Source organism: Mustela nivalis (assembly GCF_964662115.1).
Source record: "Mustela nivalis genome assembly, chromosome: 11".
Classification (NCBI taxonomy): domain Eukaryota; kingdom Metazoa; phylum Chordata; class Mammalia; order Carnivora; family Mustelidae; genus Mustela; species Mustela nivalis.
In genome coordinates, this window is record NC_139030.1 from 90,169,544 (window position 1) to 90,194,597 (window position 25,054).

General features: G+C 35.1%; 1 protein-coding gene across 5 annotated transcripts in view; it reads right to left on the reverse strand.

Moving 5' to 3' along the window:
* The window catches only part of SPAG16 (sperm associated antigen 16), a 1,051,960-nt gene that overhangs the window by 497,814 nt on the left and 529,092 nt on the right, over positions 1–25,054 (reverse strand). For all 5 annotated transcript variants that reach the window (XM_082691166.1, XM_082691165.1, XM_082691169.1 and 2 more), the window contains one exon: positions 3,831–4,016. In XM_082691166.1, coding sequence (XP_082547292.1) covers positions 3,831–4,016 — 186 coding nt within the window. The remainder of the gene's footprint in view (positions 1–3,830; positions 4,017–25,054) is intronic.

Here is a 25,054-nt window from a genome sequence, read left to right on the forward strand (position 1 = left end):
TTTAAAATTACTTGTAATCTCATTGAAGGGAGTTATGGAGTCTTAAATTTTTCCAATATCTATAACACAGTGTAACACTATTCATTTTATGAATATTTATTGATAATCTTATTCTTTGAAGAAACACTAGCTATTTTTTATAGCTGACTGAGATCTTTTCTGATTTTCCTATCCCATTTTAGTCACTTTTTAGATTTATGTAGGATAAGACAGAACAATTAAATTTTATCTTGAATGTAAATGGGAGCAGGGAGAGCACTTTCTCCACATGTATACTTGATTTTTTTTTTATCATTCATGCAACCAAACTACTATGTGTCAAGCACTGCCTACTTAGGATCCAATGGTGTGAGTATGTGTGTATGTGTGTGTATGTTTAAGTGTGCATGTGTGCTTTTAGATTGACTTTTAATAAATATACTTGAAAATTAAGGTAAAAATCAATGATTGCTAGTTGAAATACATATAAATTTCCACTTTATATAAATAATCATTTCAGAAGATCATTGAAATACTCCTGTTAATTATTCATAGAAACTTCGTAGAGTGTCGATATGTCCAAACTAATCATACCGCAGATACTGTTCAGAGATTCTTCTTAGCATTTAGTAAATGTGACTCGATCTGGGATTTTTTATGTAAATTGTGATTCTCATTTATCCAACTTTCTGATAAAAAGATAATTGGGTGCATTTGGCAAGAAATGTCCAATTGAGGAGCAGTTGCAAAACTAGGGACCTGACATCAACTAACGGATGCTCAAGACTAAGCCAAGAGCTCAAAGATAAAAACAAATTGTAAAAGAGAATAATATATTTTAATCTCCTCCTTCTCTGGTGAGCAGCAGAATCTATCAATATAATTTTTTTCACTAAAAGTATATGGCATCAGGATAAGAGAATATGACTCAGCACAGCACAGCTTCTGCCACCAACATCTTTCAAAGGCAAAAGATCTCTCCCCTTAAATCACATAGGTTCCATTAACCTATGAAATTATAAAGATACCAGTTTTAGACATATCTACAAAGTACTGATCCATGAGTAATGAGAACTTTAAATTGCAACCCAGTGTTTTGAATATGCCTCATATATCAATAGTTACTATAGAAAAAATTAATTTCTCCCTTACTTGCCACAACCTCAGCTTCAAAATTGATATATATTTGTTTCTCTTTGGTGATGAAAGTAAGCCCTTGACATTGACAGGAAATTTGAAATATAAAGAATTTTTGACATCAATTAGGAGCAATTTTGATCTGCTATATCAATATATACAGGGCATCAACTGGAAGAGACAGTATCTGGATATCAGAACCACAGAAAAAAGTCATTAAATCAAAATCTTTGAAATCATTCCAAGTAGGGCTGAATCTAGTGGGAACCAGTTTTTAAACTACAGTTGTTGTTGTTTTTTTTTTAAAAACACTGAATGATTAAAACTTTGGAAAATATATTATAATATAGAATGTACCACAATCTTCTATTAGGATTCTCATCTAAGTCAACAGTGATAAAAATTAAAATTTGATACTAGTGTTAAAACTTCAGTTACAGAAAATAAATAAGTCTTAGAGATCTACCATATAACACAGTATACACAGTTAACAACAATGTATTGTATAGTTAAAATTTTGCTAGATTTAATATTAAGAACTCTTGTCAATAATAATAGTAATACAAGAAGACAGGAAAAAGCTTTTGGAGGTGATATTAGGTTTATGTCATAGACTGGTGATGGTGTATATTTATTCATGGGTGTATACTTATTACCAAATTTATCAAATTGTGTACATTAAATATGCACAGCCTTTTGTATGTCAATCTTACCTCAGTAAAGTGTTTTTTAATTCCAATATACTGTTATAATAAATATTTATTAAATCTGATCACATAATATAGAAACATAATAAAATTAAGAATTGCATATGATTGATTACTGCACAAAAGCAAATGGTATACATTTGAGAATCAAAACACATTTAAGTTGTTACTACTTGAGATAGAAATGGGTCTAAATTATATTATTAGGAGCCATGTTTTCTGATGCAGACTATGCCAAACATTATTTAACTGAATCTGTATAATTCAGGTGGGTTATGTCATTTATTCATTAATTTCCTATATCGGTCAAGTCAGGAGACAAAACTCTAACAACATTTTAACAGTAAGAATTTAATTTATGGGATTGTTACCTATGTATAACGTTGTTGGATGACTAAGTAGAGAAAAAAAGAACTGCCACTGCCGGAAAGAGCTACCATCCATAGGATTTAGTGAATAAAAGAAATAGGGTGGATTGTTGAAACCTAGGAACTTGAAGAGGGGTGCCTGTAGAACTGAAACTTAGCTCTTGGAGGAGGAGGACCCTTGTCTACTGGTATTGGTGTTCCTCGGCTCAGAAATGGGGCCATGATGGGCTGGGAACCCAGACCTCTGAGAAAAGGGTGCCTTTTTGCTGGAGTTAACGTCTTTGATGACAGCATAATGCAGCTTTTCTGCAAGCATTAGAAAAACTGCCAATTTATCTGGATTTATCTGCTGTGAAGAACAAAGTGCTATTGCTGAAGTGAGGTGTTTCCAGGGTGACGCTTACTAGAACTACAGGTCCAGAAGAACCCCACAGGAAGGAGATGAGAATCAAGTCTCCCCATCCTCCCCCAAACCTGCAGTTTCCTACATGTACCCTCTATTGCCAAAGCCTAACAGAGAGTCTGCTGACAAAGCAAAAATGTGCATAGTCTGCAAAATTCCAGTTGCAGCATTACAAAAACAGGCATAGGAGGATAAGTTTGGTACTAAGAAGAAACAGCATAATAACTGCTACATGGGCTTAGGAGACAGTCCACTTATGCACAGGACATAGTAAAGCCTTTTAATGAATCCTTCCAGAAAACCAGACGTTTTGTAAGCATCTTACTTGACCTTTCTCCTAAATATTACCCAGAATTCAAGAAAGAATTGGTAGAATTTGTTCAAGGTATTGCTTTACTTGTAACCCCAAATCAGTAGTGTTTACTGTCACAGTGAGTCCATTTTTCTCCTACAAGTAAACTACAATAGCTCAGTGACAATTATTTACCTAAACTTTTAAAAGTCATTATCACATATTTAGAATCTGAGCACTATTTCAATAATTAAAGTGATAAGGAGTCTGACTGATGATTTATAGTCCCTTAGTTAGCTGAAGCAGTCAGGATATTTGGTAGTAGCTTTTTGTATCCTATTTTAAACCTAACAGAAAGGAATAATCATACATAAATATATGGATGAAAGGTATTTGACACTGTAAAATAATACATTTGACTGTCTTAAAAATATAAAACTATAACCATACAGTTTTTTACAGGACTTTGCATACATCAAATTGCATTAATTCTTGCAATTTATGAATTGACAAGAAGCATTTAGTTTGGGTGTATTATACCAAAATTAAGCATACAGCAAGTTATTATCTCTGTCATATTCATGTCTATTAAATTGCTGGTTTGAATATAAAGAAATCCTGTGGAAGAGAGAACTAAAATTCTAACCCTTTAAAATAAGTATTTGTTTCTCTCCTGCTTAAAACAAACAGCTTTCTAATGAAACAATTCTAATCCTATTACATAGGCTTGATCTGTATACTTACATTTAGAAAAGACTATTACATCAACAATGATTAATAGAGTTAGAAATGAATTTCACAGAGATTATTTCAGTAGCTTTCTATAATTTTATCAACCAACAAGTTTTTTTTTTAATGTTTCCTGGTCATAGTGCTGAGAGAAAAAAGCATTACCCATGTATATTTATTAGTGTAGAGGGTTAGTAATATTTAATATTTCTTACCTATTAACATCCCAAATTTTGCTAGTTGTATCCAGGGAGGAAGAAGCCACAAAATCACCACAGGAGTGCCACGTGCAGGACCATACTGCATGGCTGTGTCCTTCAAAGGTCAAAATGCAATTGCCTTTAGACAGGTCCCATAATTTAACTGTAGTGTCACCGCTTGAAGTAGCCAATTTGTTGCCACTATTTGCAAGAATATAAAAAGGTAATTTGTTAAAAAGTCAATTTATGAATTTTTTTATGAGTGGTTATATGCTATCATTAATTTGTGTGTGTATCTGAGTTGCTTTTGCTTCTAATGACATATTAAATGCTTTAATCTTATTCTCTTATTTGACTCCATATAATTAGGTATTTATTTGTATTGTTCAGTAATTCAAGTTGATGAGAAAACTGCCATTGCACACTTTCTAGATTAATTCTTTAATATTCTTCTAGATTAATTCACTAAATCAGTATTTTTTTTTTAGTATGTATTTGTTTGAGGGCTATATGTTAGGTTCTGTGGATAATGTAGCCTCAGAATGATGAAATTTTAGACATTGGCTGACATAATTTCAAAAACATTGTATAATACAAAACAATAGGTCAGCAACTGTTTATTTGTGGATTAACTAAATGCTCCAGGAATGCTGTTTTGATGCTGAAAAAAGTAAACCAGGAATGAGATTTTGAGCTCGATCTTGAGAGAGGAAAAATTTTGAAGAGTTGAGTGAAATTGAGGATGAGTCATTGGATTTTCCACCTGGGTCACTGGTAAATGTTTAAAAAAGCAATGGCTTTCGAGTGGTGGACATGAATGCTAGTTTAAGAAATGAATGAATGAAGTTGTGCCATAAAGAATAAGGAAAGGTACTCAGTATTTCCAAGAAAGGAATCGAAAGACCCAGGTAAGAGTTTGCTTACTTGCTTTCTTTTTTTTTCCCTTTTTTCTGAGAGAAATGACATTTTTAAGTGCAAGAGAGAAAGAATCACTGGAGAGGGAGAGCTTAAAGGTGGTGAAGGAAAGGTGGATTACAGAGTAAATAAGTTCTCATTAAAGTTATAAAAGGATATCCATTTTACTTTTCAGATTAGCAGAGTTAAAAATAAATTACTCTATGACAGGTAGTCCTTCACTAACAGAGAGATGTTTAAAACTTTTACTTTGCGGCTTTTTTTTTTTTTAAGATTTTATTTATTTATTTGACAGAGAGAGAGATCACAAGCAGGCAGAGAGGCAGGCAGAGAGAGAGGAGGAAGCAGGCTACCTGCTGAGCAGAGAGAGCCCCATGCTGGGGCTCAATCCCAGGACCCTGAGATGAAGGCAGAGGGCTTTAACCCACTGAGCTACCCAGGCACCCTTTGCAGCTGTTATTTGTACATACATGTACCGTCCGACGTTTTACTTTTCAATACTGAAGACCTAAAGATCCATTTGTCTAAAAATAGCCAAAAAGGAGTGCCTGCCTGGCTCAGTCCATAGAGCATGAAACTTTTGATCTTGGGGTCATGAGTTGAAGCTCCATGGTGCGCCTAGAGCTTACTTCAAAAAATATCCAAGCAATGATGCCCCCAGTTTTATTTTTGTTTTTCAACATTTCCTTAGCGATTCGGGGTCTCTTCTGGTTCCATACAAATTTTTGGATTATTTGCTCCAGCTCTTTGAAGAATACCAGCGGAATTTTGATCGGAATGGCTTTAAAAGTATAAATTGCTCTAGGCAGTATAGACATTTTAACAATGTTTATTCTTCCGATCCAAGAGCATGGAATGGTCTTCCATCTTTTTGTGCCTTCTTCAATTTCTTTCATGAGTGTTCTGTAGTTCCTTGAGTACAGATCCTTTACCTCTTTGGTTAGGTTTATTCCCAGGTATCTTATGGTTCTTGGTGCTATAGTAAATGGAATCGATTCTATACAGATGTAGTGAAAAGAAGTGCCATCTGTACCCCAATGTTTATAGCAGCAATGGCCACAGTCACCAAACTGTGGAAAGAACCAAGATGCCCTTCAACGGATGAATGGATAAGGAAGATGTGGTCCATATACACTATGGAGTATTATGCCTCCATCAGAAAGGATGAATACCCAACTTTTGTAGCAACATGGACGGGACTGGAAGAGATGATGCTGAGTGAAATAAGTCAAGCAGAGAGAGTCAATTATCATATGGTTTCACTTATTTGTGGAGCATAACAAATAACATGGAGGACAAGGGGAGATAGAGAGGAGAACGGAGTTGGGGGAAATTGGAAGGGGAGGTGAACCATGAGAGACTATGGACTCTGAAAAACAATCTGAGGGGTTTGAAGTGGCGGGGGGGTGGGAGGTTGGGGTACCAGGTGGTGGGTATTATAGAGGGCACAGATTGCATGAAGCACTGGGTATGGTGAAAAAATAATTAATACTGTTATGCTGAAAATAAATAAATAATTTTTTTTTAAAATTACATAAAAAAATATCCAAGCAAACCGAAAAATCAAAAATAATTTAACCATGCCTGTTTCTCAAACCTATCCTTCTGCTAGACTAGCATGCTATTATGGATGCTAGAAGTCTTCATCTAGCATAAGAATTACTGTAATGTATTTCAGTCTGGCTGAAAACTCATGTAAGTTTTACATTCTTCTCCCTTGCTTTAAACTATGTGAGAAGAGAAACAAAAATCACAATAGTAATAATTACAACTGGAATGAAACACTTGTAATCATCTTTATACATGACATCAACTGATATTTTGTCAAGACTAAACAATATGCTCATAAGCTTTTAATAAATTGAGGTTGTTGTTCAGGTGTATGAACTCAACCAAAACCAAAATATATAGAATATAAATTTCTGAATTTCTTTGAAATGTTTTGGCTTTTCAAGAGACATGGCTTGAAATATGGGCTCATGAGAAAATAAAGACACTTGCGGACTGAGGGGGAGCAAGAAAGAAAGAATGATGAACAAAAATTTAAAAGGTGCTCTAAGTCATGCAAAAGTCAGAGTTTCCCTCAGCTCCCCACAAATAAGAGAAGTCAGAATCCTCAGAAAAGGGAAAAATAGATCCAGATTGTTAGCAAGTACACGACATCATTCTAATTTACATTTGGTTAGCTTCTGGCTCTCCTGGACAGCCCACATAACCTTGGGCAGGCCATTTAACATTAACAGTTAACATTTCTGAAAGTTATTGTCTTTATTTAAAAATAAAGCTCAATATAGCTTAAAGCATTGTTTCAAAAATCAAACAAGAGAATTCTTATGACAGCACATTTTTAATTCTGGGTAATCTTCCAAATTGATACTGTTTTTGAACGGATTCTCCTGTGATCTCTAGTTTAGTTTTTATGTGGAATTGTTCATCCATATGTCCATAAACAGTAGGATGGTATACAATTACTGCCATTCTACTATAGTTTCATATAGCTGTGTCTATCTACTCAACAGGATTATTTGAATTTGTAAAAGGACTCTCAGTTACTATAGAATAGGTATGTATTATGTAGCAGAAAAATAAATAACCAAATTATATTAAAATATTTTCTCATACTTTTTAGAGGTAAACAATAAAAATTTTGGTTCCAACAAGCTCATAAAATGATTATATATGGAAAACTCTAAACTTAGAATTTATATTACTTGAGAAATATTAAGACACATTTGATTTACATTTAATGTGCCCAGTTTGTGTGAGTCCTCCAAACTGAGTTAAGAGTTGAAACAAAAAGGGCTAAGGCTGCTTTCATCCAAGTTGTTCTAAATCCTTTGTCTTGATACAGGGCTGCTGGCCGCATTCAACTGGTAAGTGAGGGCACAGTGGCAGAATAAAGCAAATACCAGTCCACACAGAGAATGGTCTTTTTGGAAGTAAACAGTGCCCACAGCCAAGTGTTGTTCCCTTTGTTCTCAAATGATATATCCTTCTTTTGTGTAGAACTCTAGAATCAACCAGGAACCATAAGTGAAGTGGATTCAGAAGACAGCATTCTGTGCAGATACTACAGATTCTAGCAAAAGCAGAGAGGCAATATTCAGTGTTCAGGAAAGAGTGGGCCGTCCCTGCCTGGTGGCGAAACCACTGCCCTTAATTGGTTGGGTGTATTGCTTGGAGCTGCAGGTGAAACTTCGTTAGTTGTTTTGAGAAACTTCAACTGGATTTTCAGCTCAGTCTTTCCACTTTTACACGGAATGGCAAGATGCTGGCAAATGGACTCTCCAGTGCCTGGTATACAGACAGCTTCATAAGACATACTATTTATTGTGTGAGTATGTGAATGATGTATGTAATAAGGAAAGAGAGATTTCACTTATGCATAGATCTGTGTTAATAGAATGGAATAACCTACATAATTTAGGGTTTATTTATATGTACAAGTTTATGTATAGCAAGACATTTTGGTACAGAGGACAGAAAAATGTTGGAATTCTAAAACTACTAACATGTGACTAATTCTTTTTGTTTAATCCTGTGCATTTATGTTATTGTTCAGGTTGTAGATGCAAAAGGGCAGAAACTGGTAAGTTAGTTTATGAAACTTTATGTGGAGATCATTAATAACGGTGTCATCCTAAAAATAAGATAGAGATGCCTAGGAATGTCTTTAAACTTTTAAGTATCAATTTCAATCTTGGAAATTATTTTATTATTTAATTCTCTTATTGTATCCAACATGCTTCTGAGTATTCTGCAGTTGTCATTCATTTGCATACATGTGACACATTAAAATGGAATACTCTTGAAAAACATAACCTGGGTAATTATTATATCTTGATATATATCCATAGGTACTAAAATATAGTTGTTCTCATATTTCTTCAAATTGTTTCTATGCATACCTTATGACTTAGTGTCTGGAAAAAGTTATTTTCAGAATAGTAAATCTATTTTTTTCAGCTATCTCAAAATTTCTACATTTGACACTTACTTTTCTTTTCTTTCTTTTGACCCAGTGTTCTAAAAGACACAGAATATTCATTTATTCATTTCACAGTTAGTCACATGCTCTGGACACTGTACTAGACAACTCCATCCATCATCATTCTGTACTTCTCAAATATACTAAGCATTTTTACCTAAGGATATCTCTACACACTTCCCCCAGCACTAAGAGGCTACCTCCCCTGGATATTCCCATGGCTTCCTCTATTACTTCATTCAAGACCTTCTCTTCAACTTTACCTTATTTATCATGGAGTGCATTTCTGATAATCCCACTTAAAATATTACATCATCACAACTTTTTGCATCTTTGTTACTCTTTAGTGTCACTTTTCTCTATAGCACTTATCACCATTTATTAAACTACACATCACTTATTTATTGCCTCTTTCTCTGCCAATGGAATGTAGCATATATGAGAACAGGAACTCTTTTTAAATTCACTGCTATATCTCCAAAGCCAGCTTCATACCTAGTGCGTAGGGAATCTCATTAAATAGCTATTGAATCAATGAATACATGAAACACAATTATGTATATGCCAAAGTCCCTAAAGTCTATTTATTTATTTATTTAAAGATTTTATTTATTTATTTGACATAGTGAGAGAGAGGACATAAGCAGGCAGAGTGGCGGGCAGAGGGAGAGGAAGAAGCAGGCTTCCTGTCAATCCTATCACTTTGAGGAGTTTCAAATTACCATCTCTCTGGGCCCAAAATGTGAAGACCCAGGCACTGCCCTTTTGCACACAAAGTTCTAGAATATTCCTCATTTTCATTCAGACCAGGACCCAGCCCTCTCTCTCATAACACCAAAGACAAGAGCTCTCAATTTGTAGCCCTCCTGTGTGTTTCTGACCCTTGGTTAACATGGACCATGGGACAGGCAAACCCACTCTTTATTAAGAATGAAAATTTTTGCCATGGGCAGCAGACCTGGTCTATAGTCAAACTTGGCTGGCACATCACCAAGTTGCTTACACACTGAAGGAATTTACACAACCCAATTTCTTCTCTAGTGATTGGGTCTCCCCCAAATAGTTTTATGCTACAATTAATTATTGAGTTTTTTAAAGTTCATTAACTTATCCAGGTCTTCCTGAGCGCCCACTGTTTACCAGAGATACAAAAGATATGAAGGATGTGAAGTACACGTATGACTCAAATTCTTTACACCTTTTCCTTTGGCTTAAATTGTGAGTTAGGAGTCTATACATTCAGAGATCACCTTTTTCACCTCCCCTTTGTCACTGCTTCTACTGAGTTGCCTGTGTTATTATGCCACTGTGCTATAATAAAGTTGAGCCACAACACTATGAAAATCTGTATTATTGAAAGGTTGTTGTTGAGGCTATTATTCACTAGATTATACATTACATAAGAAAATCAAATATTTTTAATACCCAGTGGTGAAATGCCATTCAGGTCTTAGCAACAGGAGTCATTGCTCCTGCTGAACTGTGTGAGGTGATTTCTTTCATTGACAATGAAAATCACACAGCTAACTAGGTCTACTTCTTCCTGATAATTGTTGGAACACTTAGTACAAAGTTAAAGCCCTCTTCTAGAAATTAAAAATAATATTATGCTTTGGTTTTTATCAATTAATGAAGGCCCATATAGCCAAATTTTAATACAGAAAATATAAAGTAGATTACATGCATTTTATGTATTAACTTTATTCCTGGCTTCATTATATTTTACCTATCTTAAGTTATCTTTCACCCTAATTATTTCTCAAAAAATTATCTTCTTATATTTGTTAGTTCTCTGAATTCCTTTAAAAATGAATAAACCTAATTATAACTTACAACTCTTAAAATGTATCATGTGCTGGATCCCCATGTAAAGATCCCCATATAAAGATAACCAAAATAAATTCTGCCCTTAATGACCTCATGGTCTAGTAAGTCATGCAAATATGTACCAATTATAATATTTTCATAGGCATTTTAATAGATGACATACAGATTATAGTGATAGGGCAGAGAAGGATATAAAACATTTTCTGGGCTTGGGTGGACATGAAGGCTTTGAAAAGGTGAACACACCTGAACAAAATCTGTTTATAAAAGCAGGTGTTCACAATGTAAAAGCAGGAAAGGAAAAAGGATGAGTGTTCAGCATGTGGAAATTGTGGCATAAAGAAATTTTTAAGTATTTTTGCATTCAAGAAGAAAAGGATAACAGAAAAACAAAGAAAAATAGATAAACAACAGCCTAAAAATAAAAGACCTTTGCTACAGTCCTAAAATGTATTAATGTGTAGGCTATGAGGAGAAATTAAAGGGTTTTAAAAAGAGTTAGGAAATGATGAAATATTAATTTTAGGATGTTAACAGTGGAAACATAACAAGACCAGGTTTTTGTTTTAGGAAGAGCAGAAAATACATTTAAGAATTAATAGTGATTTCTATTTTTTAAAAGACTTTATTTATTTGCCCCAGAGAGAGAGAGAGAGAGAGCACAAGCAGGAGAAGAGGCAGGCAGAGGGAGAAGCAGGTTCCCCACTGAGCAGGGAATCCAATGCAGGGCTTGATCCCAGAACCCTGGGATCATGATCTGAGCTAAAGGCTGACACTTAACCAGCTGAACCACTCAGATGCCCCAATAATGATTTCTGTTATAGGTTTGCACTTAATTATTGAATTCAGTTATTTTGAAATCTATGCTTTGTACAATTACAGTAATTCCCAGGTTTTAGCAAATGATTTTCAAGACAAGTGTCATCCTCACCTATCTGTTCTACTTAGATAATGGATTTTTCCAAGTCTAAGAGGTATTGAATGAGGGCATGCCAATTTTCCAGCAGAAAATTCCCCTCTAATGATATTTACCTTGTTTTGACTGCTGATCTAACTTAGTTCTGGATTACAGAATTTTCCATTGTACTCTTTCCTGATTTTCAGGAGTACATGGTAACCAAAACATGTGGGTGTGATGCTGAGTTCAAGTCTTGGGAGGACTGATTTGACAAAATATTTTGGGTTAGCAGAAACAGCATATATACTTCACCACCCAAAGCCAATGTACTGTCTAAAAGCCTTATAGGAGATAGAACAATATATGTCTATGGTTGCAGAAGAAGCACTGCCTCTGTTTCTGATATAAAATAAGAGTTTTCTATAATTGGAAGTACCATATTGACAATTAAGATACTTTTTAAAAAATATTTTATTTATTTATTTATTTTAGAGGTAGAGAGAGACAATTAAAGAGAGAGAGCATGAGAGGAGAGAGGTCAGTGGGAGAAGCAGACTTCCTGCTGAGCAGGGAGCCCAATGTGGGACTCAGTCCCAGGACTCCAGGATCATGACCTGAGCTGAAGGCAGTCGCTTAACCAACTGAGCCACCCAGGCACCCTGACAATTAAGATACATTTAAAACTAGCTTGGTAAAAGTGAGCTCATGCATCACAGAATTCCATAATCTCAAGGCTAGGAGAGCCCTTAAATCCATACAATCTGATCACACGTCCCTTGTTTTAATTATTTCTACAGCTATTCTATCATTTTAATGTCCAGTCTCTATTTAAAATTTCTAATAACAGGAAACGCAGTTCATTGGGTTTTAAGTAGGCTCTGTTATAGTCTTCCTTTTATTGAGCTTATTTTCTTCTATATAAAAAACTTCCCCTCCTCAAGTCAGTATAATTATTGGCATCATTACAAATTCAAATAATCCCTCTTTCACTCAATAGCTTTCAGAGTAGAGGAAGAAAACCAATATATTCTAGAAGCAACTGTCCATTTCCTTTCCTTGTCACCCCAATTTTTTTCCATGCTACTTCCACTTTAGAGGTACACAGGGATCTTAGAAGCTGTACATCCACTCCAACTTGACTCACAACTGGTCTATTTCTCCTAAATAGGGCATATATTTGCATTATTCAAATCCAATCTTGTATTCTATCACTTCAAATATTGGTAATAAATATAAGATTATCTGCATTTCCACACATTGAGATGTGCGACTACAGTGTGTATTTCCATTCTCTGAGGCATGAGATATTCTTTGTTATCCTTTCACTAAGGACTTTCCATGTTTCATTTTCAATTTGTTATTTTCTTTTCCACAACAGATCTATTTTTTATGATGACCAGCCTCACATTCAGAGTGAAGTTCTCTTGATAAGATCAGTTTGTTTCAGGACAAACAAAGCTGTTTCTAATATTCTGAGCTATATTGTATTTTTGTTTGGGAACCTAACTGAATGAACATTTCAGTTTATGAATCTACTTTTCAGAAATCCAAACTTCATTAGTTTCAATCACTTTGAAAGTCATCTGTTTACCTTTCCTTTCCCTCCATCCCTGCAAATGTAGGTAAGAGAAAAAAGTAGTGGTGGGGATGCCTGCATGGCTCAGTGGGTTGAGCCGCTGCCTTCAGCTCGGGTCATGATGTCAAGGTCCTGGGATCGAGTGCCGCGTCGGGCTCTCTGCTCAGCGGGGAGTCCGCTTCCCTCTCTCTCTCTCTGCCTGCATCTCTGCCTGCTTGTGATCTCTGTCAAATAAATGGATAAAATCTAAAAAAAAAAAAAAAAAAAAAAGTAGTGGAACAGCGCATATATCCCCAAGTTCTCTAATTTCCTCTGGTTTCATAATCACTAAAATGTTTTACTGGTCTTTCTAGGAGTGTCATCTGTTCCACCATAAAATGTGAAGTGGATAGGGAAATGATAGGATTTCGGCAGATTCTCAATCACATTTTTTTTTAAAGATTTTATTTATTTATTTGACAGAGAGAGATCACAAGTAGGCAGAGAGAGAGAGAGAGAGAGAGGGAAGCAGGCTCCCCGCTGAGCAGAGAGCCTGATGCGGGACTGGATCCCAGGACCCTGAGATCACGACCTGAGCCGAAGGCAGCGGCTTAACCCACTGAGCCACCCAGGCACCCGTTCTCAATCACATTTTTAAAAAACTCTGGAAAATAGCACAAATTTCTCTTGAATTTGCCACATCTTCATAGATTATATCTCCTTCACCAGCAGTGTACCATTCATCAAGGAATTAGTAAATATTACAGTATGTATTGGTTTGTCTTCTAACTGTGTGAATTCTACATCTCAAGCCTCACAAGTGTAAGTTAATAAGTACAAAGTTTACTCAATAATAGCTCTTAATTGTCCTGAAAATAAGGAAGGCTATAGTTTTGGCAGAAGTTAGAACTCTTATGTTTCAGTCACATCTTTGCCATTTAAAAGCCTTGTTTTTGTGAAACAGTATTCTCAATCTTCGTATTCTCATCTGGAAAAGAAAGAAAAGATACCTTTCTATTGTGACTCCTAATGCAGATCAAACTAAAAATGTTTGCTAAAATATAAGGCACAAAGCAGTTGTAAACACTAGGCAGTAAAATTTATGGATCTCCATATAATAGGCTCTGAGGAATTGTCACTTGCATGGAGCACACAGCTTTAAAGAAATTAAAAAACAAACAAACAAACAACCCACCCACCCACCCCCCCCCCCCCCGTAACTCAGGGGTAAGAAATGCATTGTTTTTTAGAAGGATAGTTGCTCTTGTTGCTGTCTTCCAGGAAGTCAGCTCTTTCTTTAAGATGGAATTGTGTAAGCAGAATAAATGTGAACCCCTACTGTGCAATCATTCCATGTAAGGACTGAATTACTAGCTATAGAATAGTTAGCTACAGCAGAAGCTGGAATAAGAAATTATATGTATATTATTTGAAGATATGGATTAACCCTGTGTGCAATGAGCTCAGTGTCTGGAAGTGATCCACTAGAGCAATGCACAAGTTTTAGCCTGAGACTAATAACAGACAGCATGAAACTTGGAGAGTGAAATCTCTAAAAAATAAAATAGTATGATGCTGAATGGTTAAGGAAATATACGTGGATGTAGGAACAAAGAGAAAAGGAATTCATATCTTTAGAGATATTGAAAAAAAAAAAACCAACAGACTCATAGGTATAAAATGATTGGGTATGGAGAAACTCATGAGGAAATTTGAAATACCACCAAGATTCAGAGTAAAGACTGCAGAAACACAGTGGGCATAAGAAACAGCAGGAGAACCAAATACTACTTGTTTATTATTATTATATATTTATCAAGAGAATAATGGTATTAAAATTTGCTGCAAACTGTAGTCAAATATGTGTCCTTGTTAATCTACTATTTTATTAAATTATGCATAATTATCACTTTTTTTAATACAAAGTAGGCAATTCTAAACATGTTTCATCTAGAGTATAAGAATATAGATTTGGGTGACCTCTACTGATCAACCGCATGTTGGACTTGTATGGTTTTGGCTTGGATCATCTCAGATTTGTTTTACCTACAGATCTATCTACCTGGGTAAGGTGAATGGTGTCTCCAAATGTAGCGATGACAAAAGCACTTTGAAAACTATGAAACATTACTTAAATATTATACTCATCTCTGGCTAACAAGAGTATTGACACATTTGGGGACTTAACAGCATACACACAAAATGACAAGCTTCTTCATTTTCATCCCTATTCAAAGTTCCCATAGATATATTCTAAAAATTTATTTATGTAAACACTATTTCAAACTCTTAATGGTGGCCCATTAACATTGTAAATAGGTGTAAGTTAAATTATGCTAGTATTCTTTTTAATTTATATTTTTGTGTGTATAAAATTATATTTAAAAAGATATAAATTAAACTAGAAAGACAAATATCAACAACCTAAAGATTAAACACAACATATTAAAATTCAGAAATAGGGCGCCTGGGTGGCTCAGTGGGTTAAGCCGCTGCCTTCGGCTCAGGTCATGATCTCAGAGTCCTGGGATCGAGTCCCGCATTGGGCTCTCTGCTCAGCGGAGAGCCTGCTTCCCTCTCTCTCTCTGCCTGCCTCTCCATCTACTTGTGATTTCTCTCTGTCAAATAAATAAATAAAATCTTTAAAAAAAAAAAAAAATAAAATAAAATAAAATAAAATAAAATTCAGAAATACTCTGAAAAAAACTTACAAGATTTAAAAACACACAGGATAACCCCAAAAACAAAATACTAAGGTATAAATCTAACAAAATATGGACAAGATATATATGAGGAAAACCATAAAATTCTGATGAATGAACTTGAAGAACTAAATAAATGAAGAGATATTCTATGTTCATGGGTAGAATGACTCAATATTACCAAGATGTCAGTTCTTTCCAGCTTATCGAGAGACTCCATGCAATCCCAATCAATATCCCTGTGAATTATTTTGTGTATATTAGCAAACTTATTCTAAGGTCTGTATGGAGACGTAAAAGTCCCAGAATATCCAACAAAGGGACAGATGTACCCCAATGTTTATAGTGGCATATCTACAATAGCCAAATTATGGACACAGCCCAAGGGTCCATTGATGAAAAAAGAAGTGATATGTGTATATACAATGGAATATTAGTCATAAAAAGAGCAAAATTTTGTCATTTGCAGAGACATGGATTGAGCTAGAGAGTATTATGCTAAGTGAAATAAATACCATATATTTTCATTTTTATGTGGAATTGAAGAAATAAGATAAATGAGCATAGGGGTAAAAAGAGAGATATAGGGAAACCAAGAAACACTCTTCACTATAGAGAACAAACTGATGGTTGCCAGAAGGGAGGTGGGTGGCAGGGTGGGTGAAATATGTGATGGGGATTAAGGGAAGAGTGTTGTACAGAAGTGTTGAATCACTAAATTGTACACTTAAAACTAATGTCACACTGTATGTTAACTACCTGGAATTTAAATAAAAACTTTCAAAAAAATAAGAAAAAAAAAAGAATTAAGCATAAAAATACCTCACAGTATTGAAAGAAGAAAAACACCATTGCAGGACTGATACCACCTGACTTGCAGACTTACACTAAAACTACTGTAATCAAGACTTATAGTATTGGTGAAAGAATAGAAAGATCGATAGAATAAAGAGCCCAGAAACAGACTCCTAGAATTATCGCCAAATGATCTTTCACAAGGGAGCAAGGACAATATGATAGAGCAAAGATAGTTTCTTCAACAAATGATGCTGAAACATCATCCAAATATCAAAAAACAAACCTGGACACAGATCTTACATCCTTCACAAAATTAAGTCAAAATATATTGTAGTTCTAAATGTAAAATACAAAATTGTAAAACTCCTAGAGAAAAGGAGAAAACTTGGATGATCTTGAGTACCATGAGTTTTTAGATACAACATCAAATTCATAATCCATAAAAGAAATGATAAATGAGCTAGATTTCATTAAAATTAAAAACTGCTGCCCTGCAAAAGATAATGTCAAGGGAAGCCACAGACTGGGGAAAAAATATTTGCAAAAGACACATGTAATAAAGGACTGCTATTCAAAATATACAAAGAACTACTAAAACTCAACTATAAGAAAACAATTCATTTAAAATATAGGCCAAAGATCTTAAGAGACACCTCACGAAAGATATATAGATATGTAAAAAGTGTATGAAAAGATGTTTTATGTCTTATGTCATCAGGGGAATACAAATTAAAGCAACAGTGAGATATCACTACACCTAATTAATGGTTAAGATCTGGAGCAACGACGACCCCAAATTCTGACAGGGATGACAGCAGCAGGAACTCTCATACACTGCGAGTAGAATGCAAAATGGGAAAGTCACTTTGAAAGACAGCACTTTCTTGCAAAACTGAACGTACTCTTACCATACAATCCAGCAATTGCATTCTGTGGTATTTACCAGGAGCTGAAAATTTATATCCACACAAAAATCTTCATGTGAATGCTTACAGCAGCTTTATTCATAATTGTAAAAATGTGGAAGCAACCAAGATATCCTTTAGCATTGACTAGACAAAATAAATTTTGTACATCTAGATGATGGACTATTATTCAGTGCAGAGGAGAAATGATGTATCAAGCCATGGAAAAGCATGGGGGAAACTTAAATGCATATTACTAAGTGAAAAAAAAAAACAGTCTGTAAAGGCCTCATACTGCATGATTCCAACTCTACAATGTTCTGGAAATGGTAAATTATTGAGAGAATAAAAACGTCAATGGTTGTGGGGCGCCTGGGTGGCTCAGTGGTTAAGCTGCTGCCTTCGGCTCAGGTCATGATCTCAGGGTCCTGGGATCGAGTCCCGCATCGGGCTCTCTGCTCAGCAGGGAGCCTGCTTCCTCCTCTCTCTCTCTCTCTCTCTGCCTGCCTCTCTGCCTACTTGTGATTTCTCTCTGTCAAACAAATAAATAAAATCTTTAAAAAAAAACAAAAAACAAAAAACAAAAAAAAAACGTCAATGGTTGCTAAGGAGTTTAGGGGTAAGGAAAGATGATTAGAAGGAGCACAAATGTTTAGGGCAGTGAAAATACTCTGTATGATATATAATTGTGGATACATGTATTAAACTTTTGTCCAAACTTACAGAACATACAAGAGCGAATCTTTTTTTTTTTTTTATAAACATATATTTTTATCCCCAGGGGTACAGGTCTGTGAATCACCAGGTTTACACACTTCACAGCACTCACCAAAACACATACCCTCCCCAATGTCCATAATCCCACCCCCTTCTCCCAAACCCCCTCCCCCCAGCAACCCTCAGTTTGTTTTGTGAGATTAAGAGTCACTTATGGTTTGTCTCCCTCCCAATCCCATCTTCTTTCATTTATTCTTCTCGTACCCACTTAAGCCCCCATGTTGCATCACCACTTCCTCATATCAGGGAGATCATATGATAGTTGTCTTTCTCCGATTGACTTATTTCGCTAAGCATGATACGCTCTAGTACCATCCATGTTGTCGCAAATGGCAAGATTTCATTTCTTTTGATGGTTGCATAGTATTCCATTGTGTATATATACCACATCTTCTTGATCCATTCATCTGTTGATGGACATCTAGGTTCTTTCCATAGTTTGGCTATTGTGGACATTGCTGCTATAAACATTCGAGTACACGTGCCCCTTTGGATCACTACGTTTGTATCTTTAGGGTAAATAGCCAATAGTGCAATTGCTGGGTCATAGGGCAGTTCTATTTTCAACATTTTAAGGAACCTCCATGCTGTTTTCCAGAGAGGTTGCACCAGCTTGCATTCCCACCAACAGTGTAGGAGGGTTCCCCTTTCTCCGCATCCTCGCCAGCATCTGTCATTTCCTGACTTGTTGATTTTAGCCATTCTGACTGGTGTGAGGTGATATCTCATTGTGGTTTTGATTTGTATTTCCCTGATGCCGAGTGATATGGAGCACTTTTTCATGTGTCTGTTGGCCATCTGGATGTCTTCTTTGCAGAAATGTCTGTTCATGTCCTCTGCCCATTTCTTGATTGGATTATTTGTTCTTTGGGTGTTGAGTTTGCTAAGTTCTTTATAGATTCTGGACACTAGTCCTTTATCTGATATGTCATTTGCAAATATCTTCTCCCATTCTGTCAGTTGTCTTTTGATTTTGTTAACTGTTTCCTTTGCTGTGCAAAAGCTTTTGATCTTGATGAAATCCCAATAGTTCATTTTTTCCCTTGCTTCCCTTGCCTTTTGCGTTGTTCCTAGGAAGATGTTGCTGCGGCTGAGGTCGAAGAGGTTGCTGCCTGTGTTCTCCTCAAGGATTTTGATGGATTCCTTTCGCACATTGAGGTTCTTCATCCATTTTGAGTCTATTTTTGTGTGTGGTGTAAGGAAATGGTCCAATTTCATTTTTCTGCATGTGGCTGTCCAATTTTCCCAGCACCATTTATTGAAGAGGCTGTCTTTTTTCCATTGGACATTCTTTCCTGCTTTGTCGAAGATGAGTTGACCATAGATTTGAGGGTCTATTTCTGGGCTCTCTATTCTGTTCCATTGATCTATGGGTCTGTTTTTGTGCCAGTACCATGCTGTCTTGATGATGACAGCTTTGTAATAGAGCGTGAAGTCCGGGATTGTGATGCCACCAATGTTGGCTTTCTTTTTCAATATCCCTTTAGCTATTCGAGGTCTTTTCTGGTTCCATATAAATTTTAGCATTATTTGTTCCATTTCTTTGAAAAAGATGGATGGTACTTTGATAAGAATTGCATTAAATGTGTAGATTGCTTTAGGTAACATAGACATTTTCACAATATTTATTCTTCCAATCCAGGAGCATGGAACATTTTTCCATTTCTTTGTGTCTTCCTCAATTTCTTTCATGAGTACTTTATAGTTTTCTGAGTATAGATTCTGTGTCTCTTTGGTTAGGTTTATTCCTAGGTATCTTATGGTTTTGGGTGCAATTGTAAATGGGATTGACTCCTTAATATCCCTTTCTTCTGTCTTGCTGTTGGTGTAGAGAAATGCAACTGATTTCTGTGCATTGATTTTACTGAATTCCTGTATAAGTTCTAGCAGTTTTGGAGTGGAGTCTTTTGGGTTTTCCACATATAGTATCATATCATCTGCGAAGAGTGATAATTTGACTTCTTCTTTGCCGATTTGGATGCCTTTAATTTCCTTTTGTTGTCTGATTGCTGAGGCTAGGACCTCTAGTACTATGTTGAATAGCAGTGGTGATAATGGACATCCCTGCCGTGTTCCTGACCTTAGCGGAAAAGCTTTCAGTTTTTCTCCATGGAGAATGATATTTGCGGTGGGTTTTTCATAGATGGCTTTGATGATATTGAGGTATGTGCCCTCTATCCCTACACTTTGAAGAGTTTTGATCAGGAAGGGATGCTGTACTTTGTCAAATGCTTTTTCAGCATCTATTGAGAGTATCATATGGTTCTTGTTCTTACTTTTATTGATGTGTTGTATCACATTGACTGATTTGCGGATGTTGAACCAACCTTGCAGCCCTGGAATAAATCCCACTTGGTCGTGGTGAATAATCTTTTTAATGTACTGTTGAATCCTATTGGCTATTATTTTGGTGAGTATTTTCGCATCTGTGTTCATCAAGGATATCGGTCTATAGCTCTCTTTTTTGGTGGGATCCTTGCCTGGTTTTGGGATCAAGGTGATGCTGGCCTCATAAAATGAGTTTGGAAGTTTTCCTTCCATTTCTATTTTTTGGAACAGTTTCAGGAGAATAGGAATTAGTTCTTCTTTAAATGTTTGGTAGAATTCCCCCGGGAAGCCGTCTGGCCCTGGGCTTTTGTTTGTTTGGAGATTTTTAATGACTGTCAATCTCCTTACTGGTTATGGGTCTGTTCAGGTTTTCTATTTCTTCCTGGTTCAGTTGTGGTAGTTTATATGTTTCTAGGAATGCATCCATTTCTTCCAGATTGTCAAATTTATTGCCGTAGAGTTGCTCATAGTATGTTCTGATAATTGTTTGTATTTCTTTGGTGTTAGTTGTGATCTTTCCTCTTTCATTCATGATTTTATTTATTTGAGTCCTTTCTCTTTTCTTTTTGATAAGTCAGGCCAGGGGTTTATCAATTTTATTAATTCTTTCAAAGAACCAGCTCCTAGTTTCGTTGATTTGTTCTATTGTTTTTTTGGTTTCTATTTCATTGATTTCTGCTCTGATATTTATGATTTCTCTTCTCCTGCTAGGCTTAGGGTTTCTTTCTTGTTCTTTTTCCAGCTCCTTTAGGTGTAGGGTTAGATTGTGTACCTGAGACCTTTCTTGTTTCTTGAGAAAGGCTTGTACCGCTATATATTTTCCTCTCAGGACTGCCTTTGTTGTGTCCCACAGATTTTGAACCGTTGTATTTTCATTATCATTTGTTTCCATGATTTTTTTCAATTCTTCTTTAATTTCCCGGTTGACCCATTCATTCTTTAGAAGGATGCTGTTTAGTCTCCATGTATTTTGGTTCTTTTCAAACTTCCTTTTGTGGTTGAGTTCTAGCTTTAGAGCATTGTGGTCTGAAAATATGCAGGGAATGATCCCAATCTTTTGATACCGGTTGAGTCCTGATTTAGGACCGAGGATGTGATCTATTCTGGAGAATGTTCCATGTGCACTAGAGAAGAATGTGTATACTGTTGCTTTGGGATGAAATGTTCTGAATATATCTGTGATGTCCATCTGGTCCAGTGTGTCGTTTAAGGCCTTTATTTCCTTGCTGATCTTTTGCTTGGATGATCTGTCCATTTCAGTGAGGGGAGTGTTAAAGTCCCCTACTATTATTGTATTATTGTTGATATGTTTCTTTGATTTTGTTATTAATTGGTTTATATAGTTGGCTGCTCCCACGTTGGGGGCATAGATATTTAAAATTGTTAAATCTTCTTGTTGGACAGACCCTTTGAGTATGATATAGTGTCCTTCCTCATCTCTTATTATAGTTTTTGGCTTAAAATCTAATTGATCTGATATAAGGATTGCCACTCCTGCTTTCTTCTGATGTCCATTAGCATGGTAAATTCTTTTCCACCCCCTCACTTTAAATCTGGAGGTGTCTTCGGGCTTAAAATGTGTTTCTTGGAGGCAACATATAGATGGGTTTTGTTTTTTTATCCATTCTGATACCCTGTGTCTTTTGACTACAAGAGCGAATCTTAACGTAAACCTTAGACTTTGGTTAATTATGATGGATCAGTGTAGGTTAATTTTTGGTAACAACAACAAAACATACATATACATATATAAATATACATACACACACACACAAACCATTCTGTTAAGTGATGTTGCTAATGTGTCAAGAGGTATAATAAAAATCTCTGTACCTCCTTCTCAATTTTGCTATAAGCTTAAAACTGCTGTAAGAAATAAAGTCTTAAAAATACACTAGAAAACTAGAAAAGATGTCATTGAACATCAATCAAATTGTAGGTATGAGGGATGACTTCCTAAATGCTACATTCATGGAAAAAAAATTACTATTTTTTCCAAAAATGTTGACAAAAACTATAAGTTCCAAAATTTAATATACCATATTAAACTAAAAGTAAAACAAAAATACTAATATTCATTAAAAAGATACATATCTGAATTGTAAATGGTTTATTCAAATTGAAAGTAATTCCATAGATAAATTAATAAACAGGTAATTAACAAGCAAGAAAATGCAACTGACCTACATACAGAATAATGGTCAAGAAAATAATTGAAGAAATATAAATAGAAGTAAAAACAGTCTGTTCTACCAAAATACTAAATGAAAGTCATTTTAAATTACTGTTATTCATGATTAAATTGTTGATTTTTGTGATGATACTGGAAACTGGATAGAGAACAATGGAAATACTTTTGCTTCTATTAACTACTTTTGAGACTTCTTGGTTGTATAATAGACTATTTAGTAATAACTAATTGCCTAGATGTTGCACAATTGCACACTTTTCAAATCCTGAATAATACTTCCTTGGCACAAATAATTAAAAGTCTTTGAGAAATACAGTTAGATTACTGAAAGTAAAGTATTATTTACTAATACAATCTTTTGGATTTAACATGATAGCTTTTCTATTTGATCTCACAATTCTGTATTCAGGGTTTTCCCGCACATGACCCATGTGTATTTAACACTGCTTAAAAAACCTGAAAAATGTGCCTTTCAACAAATGTGCCAATATTTATAAGACTTAATTGTTTAAGAGATTTGAAGGATACCAATTTTATGACTGATGTTGGTCAACTGAAATTAAACTCAAATTATATATCTTTCATGAAGATAATTACAAGACAAATTATTTATTGTTATTGATGTATACATATTACAATTATTCTATCTGTATAGATAGGAACTATAAAATTATTCCTTGAGAATTTCTTTTTCAAATAATATAGGGAAGTTTTTATCATTCTTATATTCAGAGGATATGAATATATGTCTTGCATAATATATAGTAATATGCATTAAATATTTATCTAAAGAACTAACAACTAAAATTAAGATAATTTTCTTGTACTGTTAGTCATCAAAAAATAGTTTCAACTGAGCACACTTTTCAGACCTAGCTGTAATCTGATTTTCTTATTATGACGATCACTGACATAACTCCTCTCAAAAGCTTGCAGAAATGTCCAAGCTGAGGATAGTTCTAATTAAATATCTGAAAGCTCTAACATATAACTGAGGGACAAATTAATAATATAGTAACAAAATAAACCTGGTGATTCACAGACCTGTACCCCTGGGGATAAAAATATATGTTTATAAAAAATAAAAAGTTAAAAAATAAATAAATAAATAAATAAATAAATAGCTAAAAAAAAAAAAAAAAAAAAACAATTCTTAAAACAAAAGAATAAAATATTTGCATTGATATCACACAAATATAGAGTAGCAATATTAAAATTTGAATAACTGTGCTGAAGACATCTGAATACATGGAAAATAATTTTAAAACAGCATTTTCAGAAGGAGGTTTTTAAAAAGGTTTTATTTATTTATTTATTTATTTGAGAGAGAGAGAGAGAGAGAGAGCACATGCACACGTGAGTGCAGGGAGGTGCCAAAGGGGAGGGAAAGTGGGAGAGGGGGAGAATCTCTAGCAGACTCCACACTGAGCATGGAGCTGGATGTGGGGCTCTGTCTGATGACCCTAAGATCATGACCTGAGCTGAAACCAAGAGTCAGATGTTTAAGTGACTGAGCCACCCAGGTACCTCTCAGTAGGAGCTTTGACAAAAAGTGAAAGCATTGTGAGGGGCCATGGGAAATATAATGAGGTTACAGAAGATCATGTTTCCTTAGTGGAAAGGTTATAGGCAGATACAAAATAATATGGTAGGTCATTAAGAAATACATGATCATCTTCTCAAGGAACTTGACATTTCACAACACTTAAAATGACTAAAAAAAACCATGTTTCATTCATGGTTTGGAGAAGCACACTGCAGGATAGGGCAGAGAACCTTGCTTCTAGCAGTGGTATCAATTAACCAGAAGACTTTATATTGGCCAGAAAAATGCTTGAAAAATTAAAAATTAAAAATTAAAAGGGAGGGAATGTTTGATTAAAAGGTTAAAGATTTCAACTTCAGAATCTTGCTAACTCAGACAGTTTATTGGTGTCTGTTTAAAGGAAATAGGTCCATGTGAGAACCTGATCGGCTACTCATGAGCCTGTCAATGCAGCATTTGTTGGGGCTAGGGATTACGTGGGGAAGAGTCTATGGGGACCATGGGAAGTTTAGGCAGTTAAGACTAACTTGTTCTAAATTAACTCGCAGGACATGTATAAAAATAAAGCATCCTGACAATTTTTAGCACAAAATAGAGCTGTTTGGCAAGCAGAATAATAAATCCTCACATTCTTTCCCAATCTTAAAAGTCTGAAATGGATGCCAATTTGTAGGTAGAATACTTCTTGGTGATCATTAAATTAGATGCAAAGTGTTGGGTTGTTTTAATATTTAGGATATATGGATACACACATCACTACTATGCAAAGGTTCCTATCATGCCATCTCTTCTAGAAGAAGCTTGATACA